The sequence below is a fragment of the Megascapheus bottae genome, chromosome 13 (genome assembly GCF_031878675.1).
Source record: "Megascapheus bottae isolate mThoBot1 chromosome 13, mThoBot2.hap1, whole genome shotgun sequence".
NCBI lineage: Eukaryota > Metazoa > Chordata > Mammalia > Rodentia > Geomyidae > Megascapheus > Megascapheus bottae.
The window spans coordinates 36,005,233-36,026,416 of NC_143521.1; the positions used below are offsets into that span (position 1 = coordinate 36,005,233).

At 35.7% G+C, this 21,184-nt stretch overlaps 1 protein-coding gene and 1 pseudogene across 1 annotated transcript in view; one reads left to right on the forward strand and one right to left on the reverse strand.

Annotated features, from left to right (window-relative positions):
- Positions 1–2,927: 2,927 nt before the first annotated feature.
- On the forward strand, positions 2,928–3,319 carry LOC150055816 (lamina-associated polypeptide 2 pseudogene; annotated as a pseudogene).
- A 3,119-nt stretch (positions 3,320–6,438) lies between these two features.
- Grxcr1 (glutaredoxin and cysteine rich domain containing 1) overlaps positions 6,439–21,184 on the reverse strand; it is a 73,300-nt gene continuing 58,554 nt past the window's right edge. Inside the window, exons 3-4 of the mRNA XM_090344080.1 lie at positions 11,171–11,236; positions 6,439–6,618 (exon numbers count right to left, since the gene is read on the reverse strand). Coding sequence (XP_090200206.1) covers positions 6,439–6,618; positions 11,171–11,236 — 246 coding nt within the window. The remainder of the gene's footprint in view (positions 6,619–11,170; positions 11,237–21,184) is intronic.

Sequence of the window (21,184 nt, forward strand, 5' to 3'; positions counted from 1 at the left end):
GTCCTGGGGACAGAATTCAAGGCCTGAGCACTGTCCTTGGGCTTTCCTCAAGGCTAGAGCTCTACCACTTGAGTCACAGCACCACTTCTGGCTTTTCTATGTATGTGGTACTAAGGAATCAAACCCGGGTCTTTGTGCATGCTAGGCAAGCACTCTACCACTAGGCCAAACTCCTGGCCCCAACTTTTGCATTTTTGATGAAGGAATGAATGCTGGTATCTACCAGCCACTAAACAAAGCATTTTGATATCCACTTGTTCCGCATATCTTGATGCCCATTACCTTCCCATAGAAAATCTAGCTATTATTGAAGAGATCACTTCCACCTATGTCCTAGAAGGCATTCCACTCATGTGATGTGTTCCTTTAAGCATCCTGTAACACTCAGTGTTCCTACCAGACATCTGATAACCAGCCTGACACCATTTGTGTCAAATGTTTTACAACATGCTGTGACTTTTTTTTTTGGTTTGGTTTTTTGCCAGTCCTGGGGCTTGACCTCAGGGTCTGAGCACTATCCTTGGGCTTTCTCAAGGCTAGAGATCTAACACTGGAGTCACAGTATCACGTCTGGCTTTTTCTATGTATGTGGTACTGAGGAATCCAACCCAGAGCTTCATGCATGCTAGCAAGCACTCTACCACTAGGCAATGCAGCCCCTGTACTTCTCTTATAGAAACTCAAAAATCTCATTCCTTACATCTGCAAACAGAAAAAGAAAACAGTGAGAAGAGATGTAAGGAAAAGAACTACCACTAGTTAAAGAGAGAGAGAGAGAGAGAGAGAGAGAGAGAGAGAGAAAGAGAGAGAGAGAGAGAGAGATTATATTTCTCTTTTCTAACAATAGAGTTTTCGGTGCTATTTCCTAGCCAGAAAACAGAATGTGACAGGAAACATTCCTGCCAGTTCAGTGTCCAGGTGAACTCTATAGAAGACAGGAAGCTCAGAACAGAAATATAACAGTCAAAGCCAAATTTGTAAACTTCAGAGCATTCCCATGCCATGTGGTCTTCCAAGAAACATCTTTTAGTTTTTGTCCCAATGCTTCTAGAATCTTCAGGCTTCACGACACAGCTAAGTTTATCATATGGAAAGATAAGGAGAGATGCAAACAGAAAGATGAGAGAAAGAAATATAAGAGACCATTCTTATTTACTAGATTTGACATTGTTCATTCATTGCAGTGTGTTGATATTATCCTATCATGCAAATTACATAAGCATTTTTCTAGTGAACTGATCAGTGTACCTGTATTTTGGACACACTGGTATCTTTCACAACAATATTCTTTTAACAATGTGTGGAGAGAAGTGACAAAGCACTAGTAAACTGAGTGGAGGGAATATTAACAGCTTAAGGACATAGAATTTTAATGAAGGCATATGCACTTCAGGGAATCAATATGGATTCTTTACTAGATATTGATTAGCACTGACAGTAGGATCTAATTTACTCCATATAAGCAATGCTTTGAGGTCATCTCACATTCTTCTACAAAAGCAATATTTTCCTTCAAAGTCACCTGGCCACCACATTTCACATTTTTTCACCTGTCACATTTGCAATAGTCCAGTGTACTCACTGTGTTCTGATCTAGGACTAATGAATACGTTTTCCAGGTATAAAATAGACACAAGGCAAAGTTTCTATCAAAATGGGCACTGACGCTTCTCCTAGAATAGTTGCCCTTTGTGTATCAGCTATTTCCCTACAGGTGATTTTTTTTCAGTGAGTTGAATGACCAAGCATAGCCTGTCAAAGGAGTCCCAGAGAAGAGTGGCCTCAATTAGGGATCCATCCATGACAGATTCCCACAGCTGCATACACAGAAATGTTGATTCTAAGTAGGAAAGTCAGGAACTGTTTCACCCTTGGGGGAAAAAAAAAGATGTGTATTTCCCTAGGTAACTGATTCTCCAGTCAAACATTGCCTGTATTACATGAATTATCCCAGCTACTGAATCACCCTGAGCCCAATGCCCACAATGCCTGCCCACACATTACAGTTGAAATTTTGTTGGCCATCTTTTACTTCATCTTTCTTCAGGGTTGGCAGATGATACTTTCCCTTCCATAATGTGCTCCTTCTGGATACTTCTGGATAGCTGAATGCTTATAACCAAGAAAATCGCTCTTGTCTGCCTGTACATTTCTGCTGGCTGACAATTACTTATCTGAAGAGTCACTTATATTTACTCATTGGTGATGTATAATTGCATTATACATTTAAGTAACATAATTTTAGTTAAATGTAATCATTTGTTGTAACTAAATATCCCATAGATTGGCAAAAGCACAAAAGACAAGAATAAGGGCCAGGAGTTTGGCCTAGTGCTAGAGTGCATGCCTAGCAAGCATGAAGACCCGGTTTCGGTTCCTCTGTACCACATACGTAGAAAAAGCCAGAAGTGGTGCCGTGGCTGCAGTGGTAGAGCTTTAGCCTTGAGAAAGCCCAAGGACGGTGCTCAGGCCCTGAGTACAAGCCCCCGGGACTAGCAAAACATTTACAAAATAGTCAAGAGAAAACTGTTTATGCTAGAACTATGTTTAATGCCTTAGAAATTGTCCCATGACGTTGATTACTAAAAATATGCCCTCAAATTAATTGTGAGGTTGTAATCGCGCTGGGTGGATTGGCGGTGGGGGGTGGGGGAGGATAAAAACCGGTGATTCACGGCCCCCCCCACGAAAGAAATCCTATTACTCCAGTAAAGCCTGTCGACAGGCAGCAGGGAGAGCCATGGACGCCCAGCGCCAACCTGAGGATGCGCATCAGTGCCGCCAGCCCAGACAGAAGGGCCTGGGAGAAGGAAAAAGAAACTGTTCAGGCCCATTGAAAACAAGAATAGCCGATGCATTTGCAGACTCGTTATAAGTGGGAGAAAAAATCAGAGGAAAGAAGAATAGAAAGGGGTATTCTTAAGGAAATGTTCCCCTATGAAGCATCTACATCTACAGGAATTAGGGCTAGTTGTCGCAGACCAATAAAAGGGGCTGCAGGCCGGCCATTAGAACTCAGCAATTTCAGGATGGAAGAATCTTTCTCATCCAAATGTGTTCCTAAGTATGCTCCCTTGGCAGATGTCAAATCAGAAAAGACAAAAAAGGGACGCTCCATTCCCATGGGGATAAAAATGTTACTGTTTGTTACTGTGGCAGGTTTTCGTTTGTTTGTTTTTGGTCTATCAAGTTATGGAAACCAACCAAGGAAATCCCTTCTCTAATTTTCTTCTTGATGAGTCTAAAACATCTAATTGAATGGTATCATTTTGGCATATTCAACTTGGTCTCCTATTTTTAATAACTATATAGAAAAACATTTGTGTATACTTGTTCACTGACAGAACTAAAAATAATGTGATTTCACCTCAGTAAGTTTAGTTTTCCATTGAAAAGTAAACAAGATATATAAGTGGACTTCAACTTAATCCTTTGGACTAGTAGGAGATCACATTGTGCCATATGAATACTCTTCTTTAGCTCTGAAAGTTTTGTTTTTTTTTTTTTGCCAGTCCTGGGCTTGAGCTCAGGGCCTGAGCACTGTCCTTGGACTTTCTCAAGGATAGAGCTCTACCACTTGCGCTTCACTACGACTTCCGGCTTTTTTCTAAGTATGTGGTACCGAGGAATCGAACCCGGGTCTTCATGCATGCTAGGCAAGCACTCTACTACTAGGCCAAACTCCCGGCCCCACTCTGAAACTTTTTTGTAGGCTTTATTTTTTCAATGTGGACATCCTATTTCATATTTGGGAAAATAAATTCCTCTGTGTATTTGAAAAACAAGAGCACCAAACATGAGAGTACAATGTGAAGCTACACATTTTAAATTCTTGTCACTGCTACAGAAAAGATTTTAAAATGCTCTACTGAATAAAAATATTACAGACATGTAAAACATAAAATTCAGTAAGAGAAAAGGTAACTTGGTTGTACTTTTTATAACTGCGGCAAAATTTGATGGTATTGATAAAGCACAGCAATAATCTCTTCTGTGACTTTTCTTAATAGTAATGGTGGTGATGTAGCCCTATCTTACTTTCTAAATGATATCTAGTATCATGGAAGTCCTACTTTAGTAAGACCCATTAACACAGTTAGATTTTAACAAGAATCTTTAAGGCAACAATATATAGAGAACTATTAGTTGGTTGTACATGATTTAGAAGGGTGAAAGCTGGCTATAACCTGATTGCAATTTTTTACTTTTTATTCAATTTATGTGTAGGTGTGTTTGTTTAGAAGTTAGAATTTGAAACACTACTCTCCTGTTCCATTTGAATTTATTGTTACATTGTCTTCTATTACCAAAACCAAATTCTGCCATGTTATTTTTCCCTTTTTTAATATAATTTGATTTTAAGGCACAAAAATTTGCTTTTAAATTACATATAATTACCTTAATACTTAATACTTAAAGCTGTAAACTTTGAATATGTCCTGTGGGCATTTTGATTTTATGTAATCTTCAAGTGGTTATCTTTGTGGTTGAATTTTTTTTAGCTTAAACTTACCTCATGTATGTTGATTAGGTAAATAAGAGTCTTATTTAATTATAATTTCAGTAGAATCAAGGGAAACATACAAATTTTAAACTTTACAGTTATTGACCATACAGCACACTAAAAAGGTAAGCTATTTTTTAATGTCATCCAAAAAAAAAGGAAAATTTTAAAAGGGAGCTTGAAAATATATATTCAGACTAGCATATTAATTTTATTTGAATTAGCGTTATCTGATACTTAGCTTTTTAGATATTTTCTAGGCAGTTTCACTTATCTTTTGCAGTTGAGACTAGGAGTACTTGTAGGGTCTAGTCCTTCAGACAGCAGAAAACTCAGTCCCAGTCTGAAGTGCTACCTCTCTGAGTAACTGTCTCTTTAAGATAAGCCACAAAGGGGCCATGTTTTACTCCAATATGAGATCAAAGCTATCTGTTCTTACTTTGTTTTCAAACTTTTTCTCTGATATTGTTTTCAGTCTTTGCTTATAATTAGAAATTGTAAAAAAAATACTCCATTTAATTTTTAAAAATGTGACGAAATAAATCAGACTTAACATGTATGCAAAGTCAGTTCTCTGATAGGAAAAGTATGGTCCAAAATAGCAAAGTAGGACCAGGTAAAACATGTAGTCACTTTTTTAAAACATGTTCTTGATCTTTTGTCGGTGTTTGTTTTATTTCATTAGAGTAAATGTGTTCTTGATGTAAATGCAAAACATTTTTTCCTGACTAATCGTAGATGCACACTTTCAGTATAATTCAATAATAAAGGAGTCATTACCACTAAAAAAAAATTAATTGTGAATGAGGAAACTTTAAAAATTCAGGAGAAAAGATTGAAAGAAAATAAGAGTATGATATGCATATCCATATCTTTATTTCTAAAAGAATCCATTTAATGTTCACTCCATTTTTAAAGCCCAGATTGTGTTTTTTTTACTGTGAGATGCTTGTTTATGAAAGACTAGACAAACCTCCAATCAATATGCCAATAACATGCAACTTTACCAACTAGTAACCTTGCTTACCTTTTGAAATCTATGTTATTACAGGAAGATGCACCTCAAGTTTTGAAAGTATAGGTACTCAGGACACATTTTTCATTTCCTTATGTAGATGTGTATCTTGGAGTTAGTTTGTCATTTGCTTGACTAATTGCCCACTTTCTACCGGAAATGAAGGCAGTTCACATGGATACCGAAGAAGTAAGCTAATTAATATAACTGTTAAGACTTTGGAAAATTAACTCTGAATCAGTTTCTTCATGTATAAAGTTATAGAGTACTATAAAGAATAAATGAAATGCCTTCTAAATACAACCACAAAGAAGATAGTTGGCACATGTTAGTTCATTTCCTTATCTGATCAATCAAAAGATATATTTCTAACTCATTGTCTTTGTTTTAATTATGAAATTTATTGAGTATTTACCACTATACTTTTCTATGTGTTCTAATTAACCCCACACATCAAATTAAAATACCTACCACCCAATTGAAAACATGCTTATGTTCTTTCTCATGATCTTGAGCAAACTTCCCTGTAGCTGATGTGTGCTTAGAAACATGTTCTGCGTCCAGGGACTTTCACTAACTCATCTAAGACAATGGACAACACTGCAATAGACCAAAAGACACAATTAGATATCATTTTGGCTTTGCTTTGGAAGACCAATGGTACTGAAAGATGCCGTCTCTGGATGTCTTGGAATGGTGTGTTAAGCACAGGACTTGGCTTATCGCCATTGGTGTAGGAGTATTCATTAATAGATCTCAACCTGATCTCAACAAAAATTCAGACATGGGCTTTATAATATACAAATTTTATTGATTGATTCAAAAACATGACTTTGTTTTCTTTTTTTTAAAAAAAAGTATAAATCACATTTCAGGTGTTAGTTAATACAATGAGAATTTACCTAGATAGAGCCCCTGACTAACCAGTGCAGTTCTTACAGCGCTGAAGACCATTCTCATTGCAGGCTGTGCACTTCAGGGCTTTGAAAGAGTCTGTAAAGCAGTTTCGAAATACTGACATCTTGCTCCCATGGCACATAGAGCAAGGAAGAAATCCAAAGCCCCCACAGGACGGACACTCATGAGGATGTTGCACTCTCTGTGTAGGGTGACAAAAGGTAGAAAACTGTGTTAGCATCATCAACTTAATCAGTCTTCCCATATTTCTGTCCTCTGAAAGAGTATAAAACAATATGTAATTGTATAATATAGCACAGAATGGTCATATAATGTGACATAATATTCACTTGAAATCATCTACATCTAATAATATACATTAGATATAGGAAGGGGTACAAAATTAGTGGATATTCTTCTTCATTAACATATCGATGGCCTTAGCAGTAGCACAGAGTTGATTTGTAAAGGTTAATCAATCTTAGGTGAAATGATACAGGTCTTCAAGAACTCTTCCTTACAGGAAAATATTTTTGCAAAGCCAATGATTTAGGAGATAGTTACATAAAGGAAAACACTGAAACTTTCCTTGTAGCATCTCTTAACTATTTCACATCATTGTTTAAAGACGAGCGCATCTAATAATTAAAGAAAACCAAAGACAGTGTTCAGGCCCTGGCAAGTAAATAAATAAAATTTTTAGAAAAATAGAAAACTCTAAGTTATAATGTAAAGAGGGCCACTATCAAGTTAAACTCTATTATCATGTTGTCTGTTTGAACAAAAATGCTTTATTCTTTTTAGGTATTTCCAAATGAATCATTATAGAGAATCTTCCCCCACCTACATATGCATCTTCTGCAAAAAAGACATAATTTTCAGGCATCATTATCATCATTTTACACCTAAGGAAACAGTCATAGATACCTTGAGACATTAGTGCACAACCATAAAACTTCTCACAGTAGCTACCATCCTTTTTACCACAAGCCAAATACAGCAATGCTAACAGTAAGATGACAATAACTAGGCAGTTATGTGTAGAGGACAAAATGTTGAAAATCATTCACATATATCTCTATTTGTTGGAATCCATTGGTACCTATCAGGTGCATCTAGATACTGGATGCTGAGATATATGTTATCCTAGGAAGCTTCTAAAAAAAGAGCTCATTCTCCTTCATTATTCTTCCAAACACACATAAAATCACACTACAATTATGAATTAAAGCCAGGCGCAGTGGCTCACACGTATAACCCTAGCTACTCAGAAGGCTGAGCTCTGAGGATCGAGGTTCAAAGCCAGCCAGATACAAAAGTCTGTGAGACTAATCTCCAGTTAACCACCAGAAAATTGGAAGTGGTGCTGTAGCTCAAGGGATAGAGCACTGGCGTTGAGCTGAAGAACTCAGGGAGAGCACCCAGGCCCAGAGTTCAAATTCCATGACTGACAAAAAAAACTGAATTCTTTTACTTAATGGGCCTCCATTTATAAAGGGCAAAAATGTTACATGTCCACTAACATCAACAGTCTACAGGTACTTCATAATTCATTCCTAAGCCACAACAAATCAATGTTCTACAGTAAAACTAATATATTAAAGATATGCTTTCATATTTAAAAGTCACAGACTGATGGACATTCTAGAACCCAATCTTCAAAACTGATGTAATTCTGTGATGAGATCTGTCTTTAGTTGGCTTTTTCCAGGTGTTCTACCAACTGAGTCATTCTGACAGTCTAAGTGTTTTGCTAGTTAATTGGTGATGTTTTGTGATGGCTTCTAACTGAAATCCTGTAGCACTCAGCTTCCTGGGAGCTAAGAAGACAAGTGCGATCCAACTAGCCCAGCTATTGTCCATTGTGCTAAGTCATCTGACTTAAACAGACCTCTATGTACTCTTCTGGCCTATGTGCTGACCACTGCAATAAAGGGAGAGAAAGTTTGGTTTGCCTATGAGTCACCATGTTAACTCTGATTAACATAAGGTACAATGCTGGAAAGGTTCTGAAACCACCATTAGTGTTACAGAAACTTAGATATTTCTTCCATAAGTGTGGGAGTGGAAAGGTTGGCAGATATACTATATATGTCCATGTCACAGTCTCATCTGACAGAAACTTCCACATGGAAAAACAAAGCATCCACATGGGGAAAAGAAATTCAGGTCAAATTAGAAAGCTGGAGATTGGAAAGCTCTCTTCTTCTAAGTAAACTCTGTAGTCTTCCCCTGTAATAGTAGTTTATTGTTTGTTTTTAAATTTGTGGTACTGTTTAACTTCAGGCCATGAATAAGCACTCTACTGCTGAGCTGTAACTGCAGCATTCATTTTTCCTCTCAACATTATAAACATGGCATTATAAACATGGCACAAGACAAAAAGAAATTGTTGCAAGTGACATAGAAGTTGGGTTGAGTGGTCTTGAGGTCACATACTGAATATCTACCTTGTTTGTCAGCTTTGAGAAGCCCTATAAACCATTGACTTTTTATTTTAAAAATAACCATATTTGATTAATTAATTAATTAATTAATTAAATGGTGTAGTCATTGCTAGTGAGTTCTTTTCAAGGGAAATTTTGTTATACTGGAACACTAGTTCCAACTTTACAGTGTTCCCTATAAAGAAGACACTGAGTTGAAACAAGTTCTAGGCTTCTAGAGATGGCTTTTCTCAAAGTAGACAACGGAAACTAAAAGAGCTATGAAATCTGAACACTGTTTCGATGCATAGGAGAGAATAAAAACTGAGTTTAATAATAGTCAAAAAATTCATTTCTGTGACTACTGAAAATCTGAACTTCAAGTAATTAAGAAATCATCTCAGTGCTATAATTGCAAGCCAAGTTAAAAATCATTTTAGGTGACAACCTGGCTGGGTATACACATGGGGAGTTGAGCTGAAGTATTGAAGCTAGAGATTGTACCTTCAGTGAATGGTGGTTTGGGTAGAAAATAAGTATTTTCTTGGATGCTATAATTACAAGAGCAAAAATAAAAACAAGCTTTTTGGAGAGATTGTTTTTATCTTCTATCAGTAAATGCATTGAACTAGTCCATGGAAAAAACAAAACAGCTTCAGCATCACATTTTAAGTGTGCTTTAAACAACTGCCTGGCTTGGAATGGCACCTCAATATTTTTTGTGGTTTTTTTCATATAATTTTATTGTAATTAATACAAGGGTTACATTATATTCACCAGATAGAAGGTGCATTACTTTACATACATTGATACCCTTTTTCATGTTTTGGTCCCCATTTCCCTCCCCCACCCACCCCTCATCTTGTTTTCCTCCCTTCCCTATCTGATTTCAAATAATCAGATAAACATATGTACAATATATCAGATAACAAGGTAAGATATTGTAACAATATGAGATAACCAAGGGACAGCAAAAGAGATGAGAGATAACATAGTACATTAAGGTCAACAATCACTCATTATATGGCTTTTGTTTCTATATCCTGGAGGTCCTTTCATTTAGCCTCATCCTATATGGCCTTATGTATCTGCTCTTCAATATTTTTATTAAAGAGATTAGCCTCAAATAAAACTGACCAGAATTTTCAACTATTTGTATGAAATTGTTAGAAAGTAATCTTAATGTAACTCTAGTTAGATCAACCTAATAGCAGGAAATATCCAATTAAAAATAACTCATTGAGTCTGCTATATACTTATCAAAATGTGAGAAGAAAATTCAATTCATCTCTGGTCATAAAAGAAATGCAAATCAAAACAACTCTAAGATTCCACCTCACTCCAGCTAGAATGGCCAGGATCAGGAAAACGAATGACAACAGATGCTGGAGGGGATGTGGCCAGGAGGGATCACTACTACACTGTTGGTGGGAGTGCAAACACTATGGAAAGCAGTGTGGCAGTGCCTCAAAAGGCTAAACATAGAACTCCCCTATGACCTAGCAATTCCACTACTTGGCATTTACCCAACCACCCAGAAACAAGGACATACTAAACCCACTAGCACAACAATGTTCATTGCAGCACTATTTACCATAGCAAAGATATGGAACCAACCTAGATGTTCCTCAGTTGATGAGTGGATCAACAAGTTGTGGTATTTGTACACAATGGAATTCTATGCTGCTGTCAGAAAGAATGACATCGCCCCATTTGTTAGGAAATGGAAAGACTTAGAAAAAATCATATTAAGTGAAGTAAGCCACACTCAAAGGAACTTAGGCTCAATGGTTTCCCTCATTCGTCATAATCAGTAGAAACCTTGGGCTCTACTAGCAGAGATTTGCAATAGAGCAAAATCTTGATACATAAGGACATATAATGTGAAGCTAATTGAAAGGACCTCCAGGATAGTGAAACAAAAGCCATATAATGAATGATTGTTGTCCTTAATGTACTATGTTGTCTCTCATCTCCTTTGCTGTCCCTTGGTTATCTCATATTGGTATAGTATCTCACTTTGTTATCTGATATATTGAATTTATTTGTATTTGGATATTTGAAATTTGATAGGGAAGGGGGGAAAACCAAGACGGGTGGGAGGTGTGGGGGGGGGAGGGAAACGGGTACCAAGACATGTGAAAGGGTTCAATGTATGTGAATTAATGCACCATCTATCTGGCAAATATCATGTAACCCTTTTACTAATTACAATAAAAAAAAAGAAAAAAAATGTGAGAAGAAAATTCAATTAGGAAAATCCGATTATAATCGGAGTTTTTTTTAACATCCTGACTTCTAAAAACAAGTTGCCAAAAGCATGATTACCTCAATTTTGGTTAAGAGATCTTGCAGCTCCCCTGATTCATTCATTGACAAAATTTTCTCAGCACCCTATTAACAAGAGAAAATCCATTGTGTTAGTATTCGAGAAAATATACTTCTAAGCAGGACAGCTGAACTCACAAACAACATAATGGATGTAATTCATCCCTTTCTGAGTAAATTTACAATTTACAAACCCGAGGCCAAAAGGAAGATTCTCTATACTGTCGCATTTTCACCCCTCTTTACAAAGGCTTATGGCAGGCATAGAGAAACCTGCCAGCAGGAATGAGCTCAGGAAAGAAATAGCTGTCACATGAAGTGACAGCCATGGAAAGACACAGCATACCGAGAGTCGGTCTAGGAGTTAACTCTTTCATTTAGGAAATTGAGCCTCTCATGAAGTTTAAGCCTGAGTTGCCTCTGCCCTACAACAGCAATCCTAGACATAATCCTTCTATAGAACAGCTATTATTATTATTATTATTACCATAAAGAATATTTAGTGTGAGTTAGGCAAAAAGGTACCATCTCATATGATTCAATAGACTCTAGAATCAGCAGAAATGGAGCCAAAGTGGATGAGATTAAAGAATAATTTTAAGATCACCTGGAAAAGAAGTAAAGTAAATTAAACTTGGGCAAGAGACCCACTACAAAGCTGATGTCTGAAACGTTACAGTGAAAGTAAGAAAAGGAGAAATGTATATACTGTACTTTCCAAAAAAAACTCATGGTACTTCTTTGAATGACCTCAGTTTTTTTGTTTTACAAATGTTTCTTACATTCCCCATTCTAGTTCCCCATGTATAAGGAGAGAAGGAAAATAGGATAATTATTTCTAATGAAAGGCCAAGACCCCCATCTTCTATATTTACATTGCATTTGCAAAAAGAGAAGAATGAAATGTCATCACAGAAATAAAGTACATGATAAATATTTTTGAAATTCCAATGTTATGCTATGTGGTAAATATTGACTTTTTAAAGAAATGTCTTATTCTTATAGAAGTCATGATATATATTTTTTTGTAATTCACAGAAAGGCAACCCACAAGATAGAATGGAAAACAAATGCAAACAAGTAATACAGAAAAAAAAGTGGATTGAAAATTCACCAAATAGGTGAAAAAGAAGAGGAAGAAGAAGGGAAGGGAGGGAGAAGGAAGGGGAGGGAGAGGGGAGGAAAGGGAGAGGGACTCTGGTGTCATCTCAGATTTTCCATTTGCTTAATTTAAATGTTATTGTGAAAGTTATATACAGAGGGGTTACAGTTACCTAAGTTAGAAAATGAGTGCATTTCTTTTCGAACAGTGTCACCCCTTCCACATTTTCTCCCACTTTTTCTCTCCCCACCCCCCTTGAATTGTGATTCTACTAAGTGATTTGCTCCTAAGTTCTATTGATTCAAAACTCCTTCTGACATTCAAGACATTCTTGTACCTAATGTAGGTACAAGATAAGAAATCAACATGATAGAGCTGTACTTATGACAGAGAAGACTACATCTACTAATTTTCAAAGCCAACTTTCAAAACTTATCTGTGACACACAAATTCAACTGAAGATTTTCATCAGGAGAATTGATCAAAAAGTTTAATTATATTTAAATTCGCATTTTTAGAATTAATTGTTCTCAAAACTAGACTTGGCCTCATGTAAAAAAAAATCAGAAGCCACAAAATATTTTGGATAAATGATTCTTTCTCAGAGGACTGCCAAAATTATGGAATCTAAATACAGCTACCTAAATGTAAATGTTATTAGGTTTTCTTTGGCTTATACTATTATTAATCATAAACAAATGTTACTTCTATAATCTCTGACTAATCATGTACATTTCTGCTACATCATTCCCTTGTATTTTTGTGAGGCTTTCTTTAACCATTGTGATTTGCATCATTCCCATTTTTCAGATATTTCACAGTACACATCATGACCTTTACAGGGAGAATAGTGTCTTGTCAGTTAAAAGTTCTCGTGCAGCATGGTGGTTCCTCAAAAGACTAAACATAGAGCTCCCCTATAACCACTTTTGAGGAACCATCATGCTGCTTTCTATAGTGGTTGAATGAGTTTGCACTCCCACCAGCGGTATAGTAGTGATCCCTCCTGGCCACATCTCCTCCAGTATCTGATGTTATTAGATTTCTTGATCATGGCCATTCTAACTGGAGTGAGGTAGCATCTCAATGTTGTTTTGATTTGCATTTCTTTTATGGAAAGAGTTCCTATTTTTAAAGGAACTAACCCTCACTTGCATCTGGTGACAGGAGGATTTAATGAAATTTTTCTGAAAAGTTTTTACCATGATGCCCTTTAATGTTATATTATATATCTTGATATGTATTTATGACATACAAACCTACAACTTAATTTTAATTATGTTCTAAAATCTATGTGCTGGAGATTGTATATAGAGAATCCTTTCTTGAATACTTGTTTGTCAAACACAACATTTGAAACATGATGTAAAAATAAATGTTAATAAATTCTTTAATAAAAAATTAATAAAAATGTCACCTTTTGAGTAAGTGTTAATCTCTTTTACTTAAAAATGTGGATTTTATTCTTCAGCTATAATGATGGCAACAGATAAAGAGACAGTTGCCATGGTGGAGAAAGTTTGTAGTTAGGGTTCCAAAGAGAAAGCAGGCCATATCAGGCTGGGGAAATGGGAAACCAAGCAAGAGCTAGGAGGGAGGGAGTAGAAAATGGGCCAGTGTTTGTGTTATGGTTTCCATGAGAAGAAGGCAAGGCAGGTCAGCAGGTGTAGGATTGGCTAGTTTGAATTTCAGTGGACTTTGGGAAATATCTCTACATGTATGATAGCAAGCCCTGGAGAGATTTAGGTCCGGGAGATGGAGGCTTCAATGTTGTAAATCTCATATAGGAAGTAGGCTCTGGGTTTGGACTCTGATTCTTCTGCATTTCAAAGCCTCTCTCCAGAGAAAGTTGTTTGCCACTCTGGGAATTAGCTGTTTCTGGCAGGAGCAGCCTTTCTATCAGCAAGGCCCAAATGACAAAGCATCAGAGCATGCAAAAATTGTTGTTAAAAACAAATTCATTTCAGCCATTGATTATTATTATTACTTTCATCTTCCCTAGATTTTAATGTTTGAATCTTTGTCAGGCTTAGTACGTGCCTATGTAACCAAGCACATACTGTTTCTGTTTAGTAAAATCCTAATTTGCCAATCTTTCATAATCAATAACAACCTTCATCAAATATTTGAAGCTGGCAAGAGAGAGAAAGAGACAGAGACAGAGATTGGGAGACACAGAAAATTGAGAGAAACAGAGATACAGGGACAGAAAGAAATAAATGGCAGCAGAGACAGAAACAGAAATAAAATAGCAAAAAGATAATCAAATTCTATTGTTATACATGATCTACCCAAATATGTACTCCAATTATGAAATATATGTGTGTGACTACAAGTAAGTTTGATTGATAAATTATGAAATGGGTATGGACATAGCACAATAAAAGTCTAAACTAATAAAGAGGTTGAATTTAGGTAAAGACAAAAGTAAACTATTCAGGGAATAAAACATGAAGTACTTTGTTTTCAACATATTGTAAACTATTATAAACACCATTATGAGAGATGAGGCAGAGAAGCCTATCATCCATATCATAATATTAATTTTTACTTAAAATTAATACTATTTGTTGGAACTTACATTTTATACAGTCAGTCTGCTAGCTTGCCATATTTTATGTAGCTAAGTCTTGAGAGTAAAATGCAGACACTTTCAAAATACAATAATTAAGAATGACTGCACTCTAGAATAAATCTAAACTTGCAGGGTTTCTGATTTTACTGCATACATTCATAATGAAATGAACATTTGACTATATTTTTTTAAGCAAAATTGGAACTTGATGACAGTTCTTTTTTGTTTTACTAGAATGATGTAACACACCGTTAAAATGGCTAGATGACTTGTCAAGACTTTTTTACTGTATGAATCAAAAGTTCCATGCATCAAAATGCACTAGCTGGAAAAACTAAGATGATTTATTCTTAAAGAAACTTTAGGTCAAATTTAAAGATGACTTATTAGGGTCATAAAACAGCACTGGGTATAGTAAATTTATGTCTTTGCTTTGTTCCCTGTTGTTTTGTAACCAAAGCTATTTCTATCCTGCCATAATGTGTTGGGTTTTTTTTTTCCAATCAGACAGCATTAGCCACAGCAGACCAAACTACATGTCACAAGGACACATGACTGTAACTCTATTTATGTTAGAGATGGGTTTTTTGTGGCACTACTGTAAAGCTAATTCATCAAATTAAATTCCCCTTTCACTTCCTTAATAATTTTGCTACTAATGTCATTCCGATCCCCCTCAATTTTATCTTTAAAAATGTGCTTGAAATGTATATACTTTCATCTTCATGCTTCTGAAATCACAGTAATCTAAAGTATAATAAAAATATTATTATTGACAAAATACTACCATTGAGAATATGCAATAGTGAAGAAATCTCAGTGCTTAAGCACGTGACATTTTAGGTGTTCCTTCATACGACTCGTTCTGGCACCAGTCCTGAGCTATATGCTACAATTTTGATTTACACAATTTTTATGTTCACACTAAATTAGATCTTCTCCTGACTTAGCTGCTAGATATTCGTACATACAATTTTATGAAAAATTATGTTACCTTTAATTCATTGCACAAAAGATAATATATACATGTTACACAATATTCCTCTCCTTGGGAGGGGAAAATGATCAAAAACAAAATTGTCCAATTTACCAGTTCAATTTGGCCCAAGGTCATGTATGTGTATACATACATATATGCATTTCATGTTCTTTTTTTCATTTTATTGTATTTTATTGTTAGGGTAATGCATAGAGAGATTATAGTTACATTCGTCAGGTTCATATTCTTTTAAAGGAAATGTCTTATTACCTTAATAGGCTTTGAACCATATGTGGCTTTCCCCAATGCCACCCAACCCAACTCTGTGGTAGAAATTCTTTGCAGGGAGATAGATAAATTACTGCCTCCTGATAATGGTATAAAATTGTGCAAATATCTACTTCCAGTGAAGTCAAGAATGGAAAAATTATTCTTGCTCCCTAATTCTTACCCCTCCAAACAAAAGAGTTATTAACACAAGAAACTTTTTAAATTGATCATTTCTACATGTATGAAGAAAAACATGCACAAATATAGTTAAAACTATAATAGAGAATACCTTTGCAAATTATTTAAAACATGAACACTTAAATGTATTAATTAATACAGCTAAATTACAACTGTAGTTAACATTGCTAAAATACATTTGTAGGTCACTATTTTCATCTGTAGTGTTTTTCCTTAGAATGTAATTCAATGGGAGCAAAAATTTATCAATGAAATAAACCTCTGTACTGGACACATTAATTTCTTAGATAAGGAAAATACTTTTATTTTTTTAATTTCTTTCTTATGATCTTTTTTTCATATATTTTTATTGTAATTAATATAAAGATTACATTATATTCACCATATAGAAGGTGCATTACTTCATAAACATTGATACCCTTTCTCATGTCTTGGTCCCCATTTCCCTCCCCCTACCCCCACCCCTCATCTTTTCTTTTTTTTCATATTTTTTATTGTAAGTAATAGAAGGGTTACATGATATTTGCCAGATAGGAGGTGCATTAATTCACATACATTGATACCCTTTCACATGTCTTGAAAGAACGACATCGCCCCATTTGTTAGGAAATGGAAAGACTTAAAAAAAATCATATTAAGTGAAGTAAGCCAGACTCAAAGGAACTTAGGCTCAATGGTTTCCCTCATTTGTCATAATCAGTAGAAACCTTGGGCTCTCCTAGCAGAGATTTGCAATTGAGCAAAACCTTGATACATAAGGCCATATAGTATGACGCTAAATGAAAGGACCTCTAGGGTATAAGGAAAATACTTTTAACACATTCAAATGTGTCATCATGATACAGTAAAATTATGTCAAAGTTTAATTATAAGTCTTTGATCAAAAGTAAGTTATATCTGAAATAAAATATTATATTTAACCAGTGCAGTAAAAAAAATGTCCTACTTACTATGAATATCTCATGCAAGGGAGATAATAACCTTGCATTATTCCGCCTCCAACACTAAAGGCGGTGGAGCAGAGAGTGGCTAGGTGCCATCTTTCATTTGTTTTGGCAGCTTTCTCCAATGTACACTAGAATTCTGATGTCCTTAGAATTACTGCACTCTGTGGGAAAGCTAAACAGAATCTCTATTTCCTGGCTTCCTTTTATTCATCAACTCCTCTGAGTTTCCCAGAATGAAAAGCCCTGCATGACTCAGAACTTTCCCTTTAGGCCCTTCTTTGCCTTTTTCCCACTTGTGTTCTTCATCCCTACTTCCTTTTACATATGACTTGTGACCTAATTACCCCACATCCTTGATGTAATCCAAACGGATCAACAGTTGGTACTAGTTTGACAGAAAAAGAGCCTCTCTTTCAAGATTTCCTTAAGTTTGGTGACATTCTACTGACCTTTCTTGTAATCCTCCATAAAATGCTCACAGCTGATCCCTTCTACTGTCCTTACCATGGGGAGTATTCCACTCAGCCCAACACATCCGTCACAATTACTGATACCTATGGAACCTAATAAGTATTGCTATGTAAAGTAAGTAATTGAAAAGTAGAGTTACTAGTTCAGAAGTTGATACAATAGGTTAAAGCTAAATGTCTAGTTTCTTGCTCTATTTCCTGCCCCCACCCCACCACCACTTTCTTCTTCAACTCAATGCTGAGATTCATCAAGCATTAATGCCCTGGGATCCAAAAAAAAGTATATATGATAACAAGGAAAATAAATGGAGTGTTTCTGAGTTGTTACAGTATGGAATTACTCCTGTCTGGCCAGGAGCACATGTTTCCAATGCCCCTTTCAGTTCATTCACAGTTTACCTGCAAAAGATGAAGCCAGCTGGATAGAAGAAATAAGGGTGAAGGAAGCAAAGGAAAGATGACAGGTGGGAGGAAAATCTCACCATTGATTAAAACAGCATTTGTCTTTTCAAAGCTGAAATGTCATGAGATATGTTTAGTATTTGATAAGCAAGGAAAGGAGGCCTTTATAGAAAAAAAATACGTTTATCTTCTTTTCTCCCCAAGCTGGAAATGTAAGATATAAATGTAAGAAAAGGAGAAAATACCAGTAAATTGAAGGAAGCACAAACATTTTAACATCTTCACAAAAATATTTTTAAATGGTTTTAAGAAACCCATCTAACTTATATTTTAAGTAGTTATAATATTACAAGTGAATGTTACATTAGGAGAGGCACAATTACCTCCCCTAATATTCCAAATATACCAAGGCTAAGAAAAATGCAAATTCATTTTCTCTGCAAGATATATGTCTATAGAAAGCCAAGCATTTAGGGGTTTCTAAGTTCAGTACAGAAAAGAAAATAAGGACTTTGAGAGTGGGAATCACCATGGCCCCCTATGAATGTGTTGAGCATAATTTGAACAAATCAGATTTCAGATGCTTTTATTAGAGTTCTCATTAAGGAAATTATGACAAGAGAAAGAAATGTAAATTTTATCTGGATCACAAAATATGACCCATCTTCAAAGGTAGACAAACTGCCTGGAAGCATTATGCATCTTATAACAGATGAAGCACAAATTGCATGAAGTCATCCTCGGTCCTCTAATTAACATGAAGGAAGTGACCTTAAACATGCAGAAGAATTGACATTTCAGTAGGATGATTACTTTAGGCTACATTTAGAGTACCCATAATTCTCCTGCCTTCTAATTGTCAATCATATTAGATTATATAGCTCTTTGAATAAAGAATTTGCTGAAGCTTCACTTTAATACCATATCCAGGGATGCATTCTGGCAACATCTATGAACAAGACATACAGATTTATAGGTAAGATCATGACAAAAGTTCATGACTTTAACTTTTCCATCAACCCTGTAAAGAAATCAAAAATAGGTGAGAGAAATTTGATTTGGTGACTAAATACTGGAAAAGTGTGACATCCTCATGTTAGGTGCTTCAGGGAAATGATGCAAAAGAAAGACTAGATATTCTACAACTCTGCTCTCAGGAGATGCGTAGGGGTGGGGGAGTAGAAAATACCTTCTGCATATTCCACCTGCATTTGTTCCTTTAGAAATGGATAGCAATGGTAATACCATTCTGGAGAAAAGTGAAAAGTGTCTGTTCCTAATTAGATAAAATCGAAGTCTCTCTGTGCATAAATTATATATAGAGAGATAGGGAATCATAAACTTAAAGGATAGAAATGGGCTGCAGAACAATTGCACAGAGGAAGCCTCTGGCACAAAAAAAACACTGAGAAATGACACCAGCTATTACACACAGTAAGCAATAAATACTCCAGGCAACATCTGGCTGTCTCATTGAAGGAAATAGTTTATTGCAATTACAACTTGTTCCTTTAACCTGCAAAGAAAGAGATTTAAAAATAATAATAAAATATAAACAAATAAAATATATAAATAATGAAAATGGATTTTTAGAATCTCAAAGCATAAAAATGAATATTAGGCAGTAAGAACAAAAGAAGAACAATATTTGACAATAAATGTAAATGGTTAAACTCCCTTACTGAAATATGAGGATTGGCTTTCTTTACAAAAAAGAGACCGTTAAATCAAAATTACAAGACAAGGCAAAATTACAATGTTTCTGCCTAGCAGGGGAAAAATCTTAGGTCAAGCCCTGATGAAAATGGGAGGGGAGAAAAGAAGAGGAGAGGAAGGCAGACAGAGGAAGAGAGGGAGAGAGGCAAGTTAATAAAGTTTTCAAGGAATTGTTACTACATATAAACTTTGATCAATGGACAAAAGCATTTAGAAATCATCATATAAAGATAGAGAGTGATGCTATATATCTCAAATGATACTTGGCATCAGAATTTCCAGTTTCATTGAGAAAATGTAACTTGTTAAGTACTTATAATGTATTGCCTTAAAAGTCTTGGAACTACATGTACTCAAACTGGTGTATTCAATTGAAACTCACTCATACAACTAATTAAGAATATTACTGAAAAAGGAGACTAAAGTACTTATGGAATTCTTCATAGAGAAAAGAGGAAGCACATATTGCTGTAGGAGAAAGCGTGGGCAAATGAGAAAGTATGGGGGAATGTATTTTCAAGAAAAAGTCTACATGTTGCAAAATATGACCCTTCTGGAGCTAATGATAACCTGACATGCTTGACACAAGAGGAAGGCAAAACTATACTTACAACCAAGTAAACTTACAACCAAGTAATTTATTGTAGTATGAACCATATTTTAATGACCTTGAAACACTATTTATTATGAATAACCTTTAGCTTGAGTCCTGCCTTCCCCGAAGAGAAAGACTGAATTGAACTTGCCAATCTTCAGCACAAGACGGTATTTTCAGTTTTATTGTACCTTTTGCCTGAGAAATGACAAAGCTTCTGTGTCATTCTGCATCAGTGCTTTCAGAAGGAAATTGATTTATTTCTCATTTCAACTTGTAAAAATCTGAAAATGTAGGTCTTGTCCTATTTTTTCTCCAGGGACAGAACACAACAGACAATGTGGAGGCCAGATTCTCAGCAAGCACACCCGGCAGGCACCAGACACCGTCTGGCCTTCAGCTCACCTTCTCCCACCCACTCCAGCATTACTCGAGGGAAAATCAGAAGCCTGAAGCCAGCTCAGGCAGGTCATTTCAAGCTCCAGAAAATGGGAGACATTTGAGGAGCCCGTTGAGTACTCATAAACTGTATTCAAGATGCACCGTATTCATAAACCGCTTTATTGAGTGGCAATTTCTTTGGACACCTACAAAAAGATAATATAAAGTATTCAAAAAATAAGGAGCCTAATTGAAACTTTTATCTTTAGACACTGATATTTTGTAGAGATCAGTAATCACTGTTAATTTAGCACCTACCGCAAAAAGCCACGCCTATTACGGTGATATCATTGTGCGTTCATATCCTGCACACATATTC